This window comes from Neomonachus schauinslandi, chromosome 13, assembly GCF_002201575.2.
Source record: "Neomonachus schauinslandi chromosome 13, ASM220157v2, whole genome shotgun sequence".
In the NCBI taxonomy this organism is placed as follows: domain Eukaryota; kingdom Metazoa; phylum Chordata; class Mammalia; order Carnivora; family Phocidae; genus Neomonachus; species Neomonachus schauinslandi.
In genome coordinates, this window is record NC_058415.1 from 29,597,380 (window position 1) to 29,613,518 (window position 16,139).

General features: G+C 36.5%; 1 protein-coding gene and 1 non-coding gene across 2 annotated transcripts in view; both read left to right on the top strand.

Annotated features, from left to right (window-relative positions):
- Positions 1-16,139, top strand: part of ERCC6L2 (ERCC excision repair 6 like 2) — a 135,280-nt gene that overhangs the window by 95,481 nt on the left and 23,660 nt on the right. The window contains exons 15-17 of the mRNA XM_021677931.2: positions 2,656-2,736; positions 4,061-5,225; positions 8,762-8,916. Of these exons, the coding sequence (XP_021533606.2) occupies positions 2,656-2,736; positions 4,061-5,225; positions 8,762-8,916 (1,401 nt within the window). The remainder of the gene's footprint in view (positions 1-2,655; positions 2,737-4,060; positions 5,226-8,761; positions 8,917-16,139) is intronic.
- Positions 2,428-2,529, top strand: LOC123326538. Its single transcript, XR_006541161.1, has one exon. It is a non-coding gene; the product is annotated as a U6 spliceosomal RNA (small nuclear RNA).

The following is a 16,139-nucleotide window of genomic DNA, read 5'->3' on the forward strand; positions in this document are numbered from 1 at the left end:
GGCTGGGTGATGGACATTGGGGAGGGTATGGACTATGATGAGTGCTGTGAATTGTGTAAGACTGATGAATCACAGACCTGTACCCCTAAAACAAATAATACATTATATGTTAATAAAAAAAATAAAAAATACGTTATTATTCCAAGCCCTATATAATTGAAGCATATATCAAAAAGCAAAAGAATTATTTCACTTCCTGCAATATGTTTTTAATTTTTAAAGGTTGTAGAAAATCTCTTTTAAAATGTTTTAAAATGTAGAAATTTTCATTTATAGAACACTTTTAATCTGATGATTTCCAGGCAATTTAGTTCTACTTTGCACTGACTTTATCTATATCTATATCATGATCTCCCTTTAGAGAGAGAGATTTAGGGCTAATTTCACAAACATCTATTGAGTGTATGCTAAATGTCAGGTACTACCCATCATAGAGCTAGGCATACAGAAATGAATAAAATAGACAAAAAGTCCTACCTACAAAAAATTTACATTCTATTTTGGGGAAACAAATAATAAACAAAAAAATGATACATATAGTCTTATGACAATAGGCTCTGAGAATAAAAATAGAGCAGGTAGAAGATGAATGACTTCTGGAGATCTAATGCCCAGCATGCTTATAGTCAATAATACGTATTATATACTTCAAAGTCGCTAACGGAGTGGACTTAAATGGTCTCACCACAAAAAAGAAGTGATTATTCTGTGGCATGATAGAGATGTTAGCTAAAGCTATGGTGGTAATCATATTGCAATAGATAAATGTGTCAAAACGTTGCACACCTTAAGTGTACACAGTGTTATATGTAAGTTATATCCTAATAAAAAAATTAGAGCAGGGAAGGGAAATAGGAAGACTGTCAAGGAAAGAGCATTGCAGTTTTAGATGGAATAGCCAAGGAAGTGCTCACTAGGAGGTTGCAACTGATTCTTTGAAGAGATGAAGGAGGAAGATGTGTTTTACACAGAGGAATAAATGCAAAAGCCCTGCAGGAGGAGCATGCCCAGCAGAATTTCCAAATGGCAGGAAAGCCAGAGTGGCCAGAGGGGAGTGAGCAAGAAAGCAAGAGATGGGGCCAGAAAGATGACAGGAAGCCAGATCATGTGGGCACTTTGACTTCGACTTTGAGTGAGACAAAAAGCAAGTAGAGGGTTCTGAACAGAAGAAAAACATAGTCTGACCTCTACAATCTAGATTAAATATTAAGAATTAGAATATAGAAGTACAAAAGCAGAAGCAAAACACCAGGTAGGTGGATACTGCAATAATCTAGCCAAGAGATGATGGTGGTTTGGACCAGAGCAATAGTGGTAGATGGCGAGAGAAGTGGCTGGATTCTGTATATATTACCCAGGTGGTGCTGACAGGATTTGCTGATGGATTAGATACAGGGTATGAGAACAAAAAGAGGAGTTAAGGATGACTCCAAGGTGTTTGGCCTGAGAAACAGAAGACTGGAGTTGCCATTTACCTATCACAAAGGGGTTCCAACAGGATTGAAGATTTCTGGTGCTGCCTGTTCCATCTGTTGTAGCCATCTGGCTTTAGAAAGGATAAATATAGTACTGGGATGGAGACCCCCCACCCCCTTGCAATAATAGCTTCTAACCATCGGAAGAAAAGATCTCAAAGAACTATTTATCATTCTCTACAGTTCTGGAGGGGAGATTTTTACTTGTTACCCTGGATACCAGGTGGCTGGAACCATGCCATTGGTAGATATGTGTAGTTGTAAGTTGGGCATTTGTAACTCTGATGAGGATAATAGTATTTCCCCTTGTTCAGTCAACAAAGTCTTAAAAAAAATAAATTGACTTCCTTTTGAAGGAGAATTTAATGGTCTAGAATCTAGGCCATTAAGTACCTTTGCTGAATGGTATACCAAAAGCTTTAAAAACATAAATACTTTCCCAAAAGATGTAACAAACCTGTTACACTATTAGGTATTTTTTTAGTTTCATATTAGATGGACTTTTTCATTTGATGTTTATTACACCAAAGGAATCAATAAACATATTTTAGTGAATATGAACAATAAATACGCCTGCAATATAGGCTAGAATATCAAGTTCCCAATATTCAGCATTATCTGTAGTGTTTGAGATGTTAATCATATGTCCTTACTATAACTATTATGTAGACATAGTTACTATGGATATCGTTATTGGGTAAATATGTAACATTTTTTTCATTCTCTCTCCCCTACTAGAACTATTAGTGGAGTTGGCTGAAAAGTACTATTTTCTATCTGAAAAAGACACTTTAAGACAAGAAATAAGAGTACTTTATGGGCCCAGGACACTTCTGCTGTACCTCTCTACTACCTAAGAATTATGAACATTTTAAAATGTTATGTAAACTGTATATGAGTTTATAGTAATTAACAAAATTGAAAAATAGCGTTAAGAAAGCTAAAGCAGTTCTTGCTTTGGCAGCACATACACTAAAACCGGATCGACACAGAGAAGTTAGCATGGCCTCTGCACAAGGATGCCATGCAAAGTCACGAAGCGGTCCATATTTTTTTAAAAAAGAGCTAAAGCAAGCTGCTCTCCGTTTGCCTTTCTTAACTCCAAATTTTAGCATGCCATTGCTATTGTTTATCTGGTTGTTTCTACCCCATATTTTATAGTTATTTGCATTCTTTATAGAGAGAAGGCAAAGTGGAAGCCGGGATCATGACGGCCACAACATGGTTGAAAGAGGAACCTCCCGTACACAAACAAGAAACAGTAAGCAATTTTTGAATCTGTAGCCTAGGACTCCTAGAAAACATGTATTGGGACAATTTTAAGTTATTTTTCCTTTCTCTTCATTTTTCAGGGTGTAAAGAAAAAGGTCTTTAAAAAAAAAAAGTCAAGGACACAAAGTCGGACAGAAATTTAACTGTCAGTTAAATTAACAGTTTAGGCTAATTTCACATTTCATATCATAAGAACAAAGTCAAGAACAATCACCCATCATTTACATCCAAACCGGAATTTTAACTATACCAAACTATAAATCCAAAATTAAATACACTGTATAGGTGAACAATCCAACCTAACTAAACAGTTTTTCACCAACCAAAAAATTAAATGGAAAAATAGTAATCAATGTCTGTTTAAGATTATTAAATCCAAACATCAAAATTATTCTCTGACTCAAACATATTTTATTTTGAGTCCTTGATCTTGTGATCTTTTTGGTATTATGTCATCTCACATACTACAAAATCTATATTGTCATCGTAAGGCCTCTTTAATAAAGAATCTACATGTGGAAGGTTCTTTGTTATTGTTGTTGCTGGTTTTTTCTTGCTTTTGGGGATTTAACTATACATTTATACTAGCTTGATGATTTGGAACATGGGGTGAATATTTTTCTAACTTTATAGAAATACATGAGTAGCAAATGTTGGCAAAAGTATTACTGGATTTTTTTAAAAAAAAGTATTACTGGATAATACTTTCCCCAAATCTTTTACTAATAAAGCCTCGGTTTTAAGAAACTGAAGGATATATTTAGCTCTGATTGATGCAAAAAATAATAAATACTGGATTTAAATTTGTAGCAAATTTTGCTTCAGAATATCTAAAATATTTTCTTTATTTCTGATGGTCAAGATTCTATCAGATCTTATTTTTAATCTATTAGAACTGTTTTCCAGTTGTGAATTCTTTACTTTGTTAATGCCTACAAATTTGTTTTTTTCTTAAAGTGTGATTGGAACTATGTGCTGGACTACAGTAAGCAGGCTGTGTACTTTTCACTTTTGAGACCAGAATCAGTCCCTACATCTTAGAAGCTGACTCCTCTGCTCTTTGTTTTCCTTATAGATAATTTCATTACGTGGTAGTCTGTTCAAACTTTTATTTATTTTGGAAAGTTATTCAACTTGAAAAAAGAATGTACCAGACTGTAATATTAAATCCTTTGCATTTGTTTATAAAATGTATTTTTCGAAAATGCCAAGTGATATATTAGTTACCTGCCCAAATTTAATACCCTTCCAGTGTGATAGATTTGATATTATCTTGACATTTTCTAATGTTTCTGTGACTGCTTCTTATATAGTCTAAAGAGCCTGACTGTCAAGAACATAGAGGTCTAGAACAACCTGCGGAGTTGCCAACAAAAGAAGCATGTGATCCCTGCAGTGATTTTAGTGATGATGAATCAGTGGGAAACTCAAGAATAAAGACTGCTAAAAACAAAGCATCTGACTCAAGTAAAGCTTCAGGTTCTGCTGGACAGCTTACCTTACTCCATTGTGGTTTCTCTAAATTGTTGGAAACAAACTATAAAGCAGTTGAGGATAGTGATGGAAATACTGCCTCTGATGATCAAAGTTCTGATGAACAGCCCATGTGTCTTTCAACAGAAGCCAAAGATGTTGGTTTTCAGAAAAGTCATGACTCTCTTGGTACTTCAAAACGCCAGAAATTAGCTAACATCCTAAATCCAAATGAAAAATGTATTTTTGATAAAAGTGAGAAAATTTTCAAACAAAATATTTCTTCTGAGTCTGATGATGAGAAAAATTTTAAAAATACAGGTGACCACCATTGCATTTTACAGAATGTCACAGAATCAGAAGATAGTGATGTCATCTTTCCCACACAGTATACAACTCAGATATGCCCTAAGAATGGTATAAAGTTTAAGCCACTCGTGGATGGATCTCAAAATTCTGAAACAGAAAATCCTGTAAAAATAAGAAATAATGGTGATGATAGAAAGACTGATGTCAAAGGAAATAGACAAATTGCAAAACAATTAAATCCTGAGAACATGACGCTGAAATCTATTATGAAAAGAAAAGGCAGTAATGATATTAGTGATGAGTCTGATGACATTGAAATTTCCTCTGAGTCAAGAGTAAGAAAGCGAAGAGCTACTAGTTCTTTGAGGTTCAAGAGAAGAAAGGAAAGTAAAAAGGAGCTTTTCACTTTTCCTAAAACAATGAAGAAAACAAATCAACCGTATGCAGCAGATGGAGATTGTAACTCGCAAGCCATTGATGATTTTTCATCCTCAGATGACGATTTAACTGTCCGCCACATCAGTTTCTCTAAACAGAGCCATACACCAAAAACTATAAAAGCTAGAATCAGTTTCTTTTCAAAATTGCCTAACCATAAGGAAAATGGCACTTTTATGCCAAGAAAATCAATGAAATTTTCAAATGAGAAAGTTGTCAATCAAGAGCAGCTATATGAGTCAATGGATAAATTTTTAGGTAACTATGGATATATTTTGAAAACTTTGTTACATATTTGTTTTGTGCATTCAAATAGCTCTGTAAGAGATTCTTAAATCAGTTTGTAAAATAGTTCTATAATCAAGATGCTACACTGAGGCACAAATGAAGAAGTGGGTGGGTGGCAGGATAAAGGGAAGACCACCTAGGTCAATATAGAGAACTTTGTCATCCACCCCAAGGGCCCCCTCCATGTGCCCCATCTGAATCACAGCCCTTTCGCCAGACTTCATTTAGTCTTGATGGGTAGGTGACTATAAGTTTAATGCTCCTCTTCAGTCCTTATGTCAGCATCTCGCCAGACAGTTTGGTTGTCAGAAGCTTATTTTCTAGTAGATCCCTCAGGAAGTGCTCATGAGAATAATATTCCCTGAGATTCCTGTTGGTAACAGTTTGTGCCCTTTATACTTAAAAGTCATTTTTTGCCAGACATAAAATCATTGACTCACACTTTCTTCAGTATTTTAAATATGAGGCTTCCTTTTCTTTTGGCATGAAGTGTTGTATCACATGTTCTTTTTCTTCCCCCTTGATGCCCAAAGAATTTCTTTTCTTTTCATTATTGTCCAGTAAATTTACTAGACTGTGTTTGAATGTTTGTCTTAGTTCGAGTTGCTGTAACAAACTACCACGGACTGCGTGGCTTAAACCTTTAGTTCTCATAGTTCTGGAGACTGGAAGTCCAAGATCAGGATGCCAACATGGTCAGGTTCTTGGTTCGGGCCCTCACCCTGGCCCACAGAAGGCTGCTGTCTTGCTGTGGTGGACACAAAAATCATCTCTCTTGTGTCTCTTTTTTTAAAGCCACTAGTCCCATTCATTAAAGCTCCACCTTCATGACCTAATTATCTCCCAAAGGCCCAACCTTCAAACACCATCACGCTAGGGATTGGGGCTTCAACATACGAATTTTGGAGGGACACAAACATTCAGTCCATAGCAGTGTTGGTTATTCTGGGTCAGTATTGTCATAATATAGTTTCAACTCGGTTTTTATTTCAGGAAAGCTTTCTTGTACTAGTATTTTTAGTTACTTTTTCTATTCCTTTGCTGTGGCTTTCTTCTTCAGAGACTCCTATTATTCAGATACTCAATTTTCTTTGCCTGTGTTCAGTATTTGTCACATTGTCTCAAATCCTTTATCTTTTTCATTTCTTTTTGCTTTTTAAAAATATCCTTCCATTTTTCTTAAAGCATTAGTTATTGTTTGTTCCCTCAGTCTGCAGGTGTTCCTGCAGTCTAGTCTTCATTTCTAAATTTGTTTTTAATTTCTAAATCTTCCTGAGTCCTGTCCACCCTTTTCTGAGTTACTCTAATTCTGACTTATGTTGTTGGTTCCTGTATCTTACTATTTTCTTAATGTCTTTTACCTGGTTTTGAAGTCAGTTACAATTTTAATCTGCTTTGTGAGCATATGTTTATGGCATATTTTCATTCTGCTGCTTATTCTTTTTTCTCATAATAATTTTTATGAGATTTGACCGTCTTGCTCATTTTTATAGAAATTATTTTCCCTGAATTTTTTAAGTGAGGCAGAGTTTAGGAAATTTTTTCTAATTTCACAAAGATCCATATCTGTTTTTTTGTACAGTGCTCAAAACTGTGGTGGGATTTCTTGCCTCTATCCATACCCACTGCTTTGCTTTAGACCATCTCTTTCCCTCATTCCTAATCTTCCTATCCTGTTCTTTTTGACTCCCTCCCAGCAGTTTCTTCATTGTGTGGCCCTGACCTGGGAGCCCTGGTGGGTCAGTTTGGAGAGTTCCTAAGATCTAGTTTGCTTCATTCTCTCAGGCCTTCTTATCGTAAGCCCCCTGCACTCACTCAGCACTGGAGAACGGAAAACCTTCCCCGATCCCTGTTCCTTCCCAGTTCATCTCCAGGTGGCCCACTGTGCCCTCCAGGGCACACCTGTTGGCTATTCTAGGCCCTCTGTTCTCAGATCCATCAGATGCCACCCTGTTGCTTCCTTCACCCACACCCTGATGCTGTGCACAGTGTAGCTGTTGGTGGATTGTCCCCATCTGTTTGTATTTTAGGGTTCATGGGGGAGTGTCTTGTTATCTTAATTTGTTGTATGTGTTGTCCATGGCCTTTTGTTTCATTCAGTTATTGCTGGCTGTTTTATGTAGGGATTCAGAGATTGAAAAATTGCTTACCCTGCTACCACCATCTGCTGAGAATTTGCTTAGTGATTTTAAGAGTTAGCATTGCTTTTAAAAGTGTCTGACTCATTCCCAAAAAAACTATGTGAAAGAAGCTGATATATAAGCAAGGATAGTGTGATATAGGAACTATAATCATTGTGTTTGACTTATTTACATATCAAGCTTTCTTTTGTGGTTATTCACAAGTTCATTATGATATATATTTTGATACCCTTGTAACTAAGTACTGGACTATCCTTTGGTTTGTGTGCTATAATTAGATTTAGGTTTGAGGAATCGTTGCATAAACTGTTCTTTAAAAGATTAGCTGAGCTTTGTGTTTGTTTTTTACTGTGTAAAAGATGTCCGTAGTGTGGAACTAATGCTATTTTGAATAATACATAAAACGTGTCATCAAAATTAAGAAAAATCTGAGTAAATTTTCTACCAGAAGAATACTTGATCCTTCTAGAGGTTTAAAACTGTTGCCGTACATGCTACCTGGTATTTTGAGATTTAAGGAGAATATTATCTTAGTTGTTCTTTTTGTTATTTAACATCTTGTTTTCTCACAATTGTCAATTTTGGTTGAGAGAGGTTCAGGACTGAAACAGCACAAGGGTTGAAGGTCATAATTAAGGTTCATTGCCAGAGATGTTTGAGGGAGCTTTTACAGACCTCAGTTCTAGCCTCCTCTTTTATGACCACAATTTAAAAGTAAATTATAGGTACCTAGAAGCAAAGCAATAAAAAATGTAACCATTTTTTTAGACTTCTTTCAGATAAAAGCTGTAAGTTAATTTTTTTCATTTCCTAAAAAGCTCCCAATCTTGACATTCTCTGTACAAAAAAGACAAAATACAAACAGTAAAACTGAACAAAGCCAACCAAATGAAACTCCCTGGTCATAAACCCCATGCTCCCACTCCATTGCTGTAATTAAGTACATGTTTAAAGGAACAGATAGATGAGGCCAGCACTCTATTTAAATTAGTAAACAATTTTTTTTAATCAATAGAAACAACAAATCCATGGAGATAACCCTTCACTGTGACTTTTTTCTTAGCCAAAACCTTCATTTGAGGTTTAAATCTAAAAATTGTTACCTAATCTCAGAAGTTCTCATATTGATGAGAAGGGAAAGTCATTTCCAAGTTAACCTAGACGAATATATTTGAACTCTTTTCAGTTTTTATAAAAAATAGAATATTGTGATGTTAACATACAAACTCAATGTTTTTCTTGAGGATTAAGAATAGAACAAGCATAACTTCTCTTTTAGTATATTGCTGATAATTTTTAAAGTGTACATGGAACCATATTGCTTCACAACGAGACATCACTTAATAAACACCAATTGCCTCCCAGATGGTGTTCAGGAAGTGGCTTATATTCACTCCAACCAGACTGTGATTGGATCCAGCAAAGCTGAAAATCACATGAGCCGATGGGCAGCACGGGATGTGTTTGAATTGAAGCAGTTTTCCCAGCTTCCCGCCAACGTAGCTGTTTGCACTTCTAAGGTAAGAGAACATAGGGTCCTGACATCTTTAGTATTTAGAAGTTGCTCAATAGGATCTTCTCTAAATACTCCCTCCGAAGTGGCTACTAAGACTTATGTATAAGCAATAAACAAACAAGTGTAAAAATCAGAACGCCATTTGGAGCACTGTTATGCTAAAATGTTTTATATTAAAAGGCATATCTATATTTAAATGCCTAATAATGTTGAGTTGCTTAACAGTTTCCCTTAATAAAAGTTTGCTAAAAAATGAGAAATCTGAGGGAATCATGCAGTTAAATCAGAATCAAAACCACTTCCGCTCATATAGAAAAGGGAAGTGTATGATTAGATTTCCTTCAGAATTTTTCATCTAACATGAAGGCACACATGAAAACTAACTTCATATAGAATTTATATATATATATATATTTTTTTTTTTGAAAGAGAGTGCACACGGGGACGAGTGTGGGTTGGGGACTGAGAGGCAGAGGGAGAGGGAGAGAGACAATCTTAAGCAGTCTCCATGCCCAGCATGGAGCCCCAATGTGGGGCTCTATCTCATGACCCTGAGATCATGACCTGAGCCAAAATCAGCAGTCAGACGCTTAACCGACTGAGCCATTGAGGTGCCCCTAGAATTTATATTTTTAGCAAAAGGATTCATATAATGTTAAAAGTAATAAATACATCCTATGTGCTTTTCTTGTTTAAAAGCTGTTATATAAAAATAAGGCTTTATGTAAATGTGGTATCTTATTTACACATAGTCACTTTCATCAAATGTTTTTAAAAATGTTTTCTTCTCTTTGGCTTATTATTCTTTATTCCTAAGAGCTGAGTGTCTGAGGAGAAGTTTTTCTACCACTTGATGTGTAGGAGTTAAAAACGGGTACTGTATACAACAATGATACTTTGTTTCTAGTTAGTACTACTTTTAAGAATGAAGGGGGGAAAATGCCTCTGAACTGTCAAGCTGTCTTTATTTATTTGTACCTCCTCTGGCTCCACAGAGGATCTGGATTGTCCTAACAATAAAATCAGATTACAGAATGAAATTCAGAGACAAGGAAAATATAAATTAAACTAGAAGTTCAGGACTAAGAGAAAGTTAAATGCAGATATATAGGATATAATGTTCTTACCCAGATATTTTCTTAAATGACAAGTTTGATTGAGTTTCCTGGTAGACAAAACAAAGGAAGTAAACTATTTATTTAGTGTTTTCTCAACTACTGCATTTGGAAATGTGTGTGGGCACTTTGGGTGGTCACAGTGACTGAGTACCCGAGTGGCATTAATGTCTGAAGGCCAGGGAGACTAAATGGCTGTTGTGGGGGAGGGAGGGCCATCCCACATGCCAAGAATTGTTCTGCTCAAAATGCCGTAACACCCTGCTGAGAAGCACTGAGCTAAATTGTTGTCCTTAAGGAAAAGAAAAAGGAAAAAAAAATGCTAGCTCTTCGAAGGAGGAAAAAGGCTCTTCCTAGCACTTAATTTGAGGGAAATTTGTCCCCTGGGATTTTAAGTGGTGACTACTGAATGATCTAGTGAGCAGTCAGTTGTCTGATAATATCCTTAGAATAAATGGAATAATGGACTTTAAAGACTGTGCGTTTAGCATTTTTCATTGTAATCCAAAGGCACAATGCCACGATATAACACGTGAAAGCATTCTTTCATGACCCACGTATGCTGCCTTTTTATATTCTCATTTGATCTGGAATATACCATATCTCAACCAACACTGTAGAGAGCAATTTCTATAGTTTGTCCACCTTGTAGGAGCTATCTGAAAAAGGTAAGCAGAAATATGCCAGAAATTTGCTATATTAGAATGAAGAGCCTATCAGAATCTCTTAAATAGACAGCTATTTTTTTCTTAGGGTTTTATTTTTTAACCATACCCCCTTTTTTTTAACCATGCTCTTATCCAAACAAACAAATTTTAATGTGAAAACGTCGGATAATTTGGCAAACCCCTGTCATAGATGTTAATGAAGTAATTTAACTGGATATTGTTGGTTTATTTAAATATTTCTCAGAAAAGAAATTTGCAGCCTCATTTCCTCCCAAAATGGACCTGAGAAGCAACCACCTAAATGTAAGAGAAATAAACATCCCTTTGGAACCTTCTTAAGGCAAGTTGTAAAAATGAAAACGGTAGAAATATACTTTGCCCTTAATTGGGCCGAGGACCAGGGGCAAGGGAGTTCCTTTATCCTTACATTAGCAATCCCAGTAATGCTCAATCTTTTTTAGCCCCAGCATTCTTGAGGTAGACAGCACAATCTCATCAGAAACTTTGTCTCTTCACAGTGATTTTTGGAGTGAGGGACATTTCTTACCAAGAAACAAGTTGAAATATTCATCCCCTAGGATTTCTAATATGCCCTTTGAGGCTGTATGTCTCCCCATCACACACAGACCAACTTAGTAAACCTTTTTCAGGGTGTATGAAGAAATGTGTTGTTTAATGACTAAATCATAGTGGGTGTAAAATATTCGGGAAGTTTTAAAGCCACTAAGCAGGAGGTCCAATCCCATGCCACCAATGCTAGCAGGCCAAGAACAGTCTGTACAAACATGCTCATCTCAGCGGCCAACTTCTTTAAATCAATACTTGATATAGTAAAATTCCAACAGAGTAAGATTCAGTCCCTCAGATTTTACCTCTACCATTTAAAACCTCAGGTTAATAATATGGCTGTAATTTCTTGAAAGTTGTAATCTATTACCTATATACAAAAATCACTTGGGGACAGTATATGACATGTGAAAAAAAATTCACAAGCACTGATTTCATCATATCTGGTCAGAATTACTTAAACACCTTTAATGAGTAGATCACTGAAACACACCATCATCTTTGGTTAGAGATACATGTGTCACTCACTGAGAGAGTTGTAGTGTGTTGGTGGCAATAGTGAATTTGTAGTTTTGAAAAAAATTAAAAATTGTTATGAGAAGAAAAGAGAATAAACTAAGGTAAAGGGAAACAAAGCAAGGTGAAAGCAAAAGAGACTCAGCCATAGTGTCAGAAAATATCTGCAAACCTCTGGCTTCTAAAGTCTCCAGAAATCCCCAGACCTCCCACCTTACAGTACAGTATCTTTCATCTTGGGGCTCACATCCAGAATTTTTATTACTGAGAATTCTTCTGAGTGCTTCTTGTCTGTCACCAAAGTTTTATTAGAGACCTTTATTTGTGTTTGAAAAGACTGTGTGTGCGTGTGCATGTGTGCGCAGGCTTGCGTGTGGTCTGTGTGTGTGCATGTGCGTGCGCGCGCAGGCTTGCGTGTGGTGTGTGTGTGCGTGTGCGCACAGGCTTGTGTGGTGTGTGTGTGTGTGTGTGTGTGCGCGCGCAGGCTTGCGTGTGGTCTGTGTGTGTGTCTGCAGCCAGATGCAGATGTGCTGTCTCACTTCCTAAGAAAATGAAACAAATCCTATTTATTTGTATGAAGGCGACACACCATTAACAGTGGTCACAATATGCAAGTATTTCACTTTCCCAGGAATACTGTAGTTGAGTGTAAGAGCTTTTAACTAAATTGCAAAGGAATATACTAAATGGAAAAGTTACAAAAAAGAAGTAATGCACACCACAATCCTAGATGAACTCCTATGGTCCTTCAGAATTTCTCAGTCCTTTTGATGTAATTATTGATAACCAAAATGACAAGAGCTCTGAACCTGCTTTTCAAATTCAACCATATATTAAAAGGCCTAAAATGTACTATCTTTTCCATGTTTCCTTTGATTTCTTACAGTTTATACTTTTATAAATTAATTTCTATTTATATAACATTTTATAGATGTCTTGAATGAAACCTCTCTCCTAAAATAAATTTCTAATCAAACTTGGTTATTTAGTAATACAGATTATATAAAATAAGAACTCATTTTGCCTTAAATTGTACTTAGATATTTTAGAGCCGTTTCTGGAGATGAGATGTCTGATAACAAGAGGGAAAATCTGTGTGATTTAGGTTTAAACTCAGACCGGAAAGAAATGTTTTTAAGCATCTGAAAGGACTGCTAATACCTTTATTAGAGTTAATTTGTTCTTTTAATATATGGAAGTATGTCACAGAATTTAGCTATACCTGTTTGTGATGTGGGGCCTCATTTTTTCAATCAACTGCATGTTTTCAACTTAAGTATACTTAAAGTTTTCTGAAAAGATATGTACAAAGACAGCATTCAATTAAGGATTAATCACCATGGCAACTGGGACTGGTGACCAAGAGGAGGGGGTGTACTCTCCCCTCCGTCTCCTGCCAGCTGTCATAGTCAACCTCTGGGCCGGAGTCCGCACCACATATAGACTGTGACCGACTCTAAGAAACTATATCTGTATTTTGTATAAATTGGTACAAGTATCAGACTATAAAAGAAGACTTAATCCCCTGAATTGGATGACAGACACTTGGCACTCTTGCCAGTGTTTGACAGAGAAATAACGGGTCGCTTTGTAGTAAAACCTGGATTAATAGTAAACCCTTCTTTATGTTATTGCAGTGTGGTGTAAATGAGAGGCCTAAGCACTCTGTCAGCCCGGGCCGGGGGTAGGGGGTGGGGTGGGGCGGGGGGGGGGGGGGCGCGGGGAAGGGGGCCTTTTATAACCCGGGCAGGTTTAAGCACTGTTCAGAATACTGCAAATACAAAATGTTGTGTTTGTAAGAACATCTCTCTCTTGTATTTGTATTAGATTGGTGTTTTGTAGATTACTTAAAGAAAGGATTTCTATGAGCTATGGTGGATTTGATTGCAGTATGTTTATACAGCTTTTGGAGTCAGCAAGGAGGGATGGACTGTTTACAATGAAGCCGACTTTGGGGAGATATAGCATTCCATTATCCTATTTTTCAGGATAGTGAATGGCATGATGGTTTAAAGTAATGGTTCACAAATGACTGGTTTATGAAGTAGTTGAGTAAGGAAAGTTTATGGTTTCATCATGTAACAAAATTAACTCTTACTGGGTGGGATTTCTCATGGTTTTATCATTTTTCTTTCTATAGCTAGATGCCAGTATTATGGAATTTATATCAGAAAGTTGTTCTTTCAAGTAGTTTTAGTAGAGATCAAGATTTTTTAAATTTTGTTTTTATATGTAATCATGTAACTAGTGTTGGCATGAAAAGTTTCTATCTTTGGAACCAGGATTGATTCAGAAAGATAGTATGTAATTTGTGAAGAACACCTGTTACCTAATCAGAGGAAGGAGAATCTGATATTAACTTTAAATATACACACCTAGTCCTCTCCTAGCTGGTAGCAATGAGTAGATGTGGCATCCTTCCTCCCAGTGATGTTACCAGGATTAATGGAGTAACATGTCTGTTGAGCTATTGTGTACAAAACACATTCAGCTTCTTGCAAGAAAGACATTGAAATTACTCAAAATGTAATAGAAATTTTTATTATTGTAATTATGATTATTGCTGATCAGTAAAGGCGATGAGTGAGACTCCCTGTTATTCTCTCCAATGTCCTAATATGATTTTTATTGTTAATAGTACCAATAATAGCATATGTTAGAAAACCATGAAAGATGTCTGGTTCTCTAATTTTATAGATGAGGGACCCAGCTTGAGCTATGACTCATTTGTCTTGAAGAACTCTATAGAAAAAATACATTTGAAAGGAGTTATAAACTAATTTAACAATGAACTGGACTGACAAAAATAATCTTTACTTATCAAGAAGTAGTTGGATTCTAACTCTCGTAGCTGGTCATTGTTCCAATTGCATAGAAGATAGATGTCACTTCTTTTTTTTGTTTTGTTTTTGAATTCTCACATTTTATTTTGAAATACACAAACATTTCAGGACAAATGCTGATGTTCTTTCTCCATTCAGAATGCTATTCCTTGACAAATATTTTTTTTTATTATTATGTTATGTTGATCACCATACATTACATTAGTTTTTGATGTAGTGTTCCATGATACATTGTTTGCGTATAACACCCAGTGCTCCATGCAGAATGTGCCCCCTTTATTTTTTTTTAAATTTTTTATTGTTATGTTAATCACCATACATTACATCATCAGTTTTTGATGTAGTGTTCCATGATTCATTGTTTGTGCATAACACACAGTGCTCCATGCAGAACGTGCCCTCTTTAATACCCATCACCAGGCTAACCCATCCTCCCACCCCCCTTCCCTCTAGAACCCTCAGTTTGTTTTTCAGAGTCCATTGTCTCTCATGGTTCGTCTCCCCCTCCAATTTCCGCCCCCTTCATTCTTCCCCTCCTATCTTTTTCTTCTTCTTTTTTTAACAAAAAATGTATTATTTGTTTCAGAGGTACAGATCTGTGATTCAACAGCCTTGCACAATTCACAGCGCTCACAATAGTACATACATACCCTCCCCAATGTCTATCATCCAGCCACCCCATCCCTCCCACCCCCCTCCACTTCAGCAACCCTCAGTTTGTTTCCTGAGATTAAGAATTCCTCATATCAGTGAGGTCATATGATACATGTCTTTCTCTGATTGACTTATTTCGCTCAGCATAATACCCTCCAGTTCCATCCACATCGTTGCAAATGGCACGAGGTCATTACTTTTGATGGCTGCATAATATTCCATTGTATATATAGACCACATCTTCTTTATCCATTCATCTGTTGATGGACATCTTGGCTCTTTCCACAGTTTGGCTGTTGTGGACATTGCTGCTATAAACATTGGGGTGCAGGTGCCCCTTCAGATCACTACATTTGTATCTTTGGGATAAATACCCAGTAGTGCAGTTGCTGGGTCATAGGGTAGCTCTGTTTTCAACTTTTTGAGGAACCTCCATACAGTTTTCAAGACTGGCTGCACCAGCTTGCAATTCCCAGCAACAATGTAGGAGGGTTCCCCTTTCTCCATATCCTCGTCAACATCTGTCACTTCCTGACTTACTAATTTTAGCCATTCTGACTGGTGTGAGGTGGTATCTCATTGAGGTTTTGATTTGGATTTCCCTAATGCCAAGCGATGTTGAGTACTTTTTCATGTGTCTCTCGGCCATTTGGATGTCTTCTTTGCAGAAATGTCTGTTCATGTCTTCTGCCCATTTCTTGATTGGATTATTTGTTCTTTGGGTGTTGAGTCTGAGAAGTTCTTTATGGATTTTGGATACTGGCCCTTTATCTGAATTGTCATTTACAAACATCTTCTCCCATTCTGTTGGTTGTCTTTTGGTTTTGTTGACTGTTTCCTTTGCTGTGCAAAAGGTTTTTATCT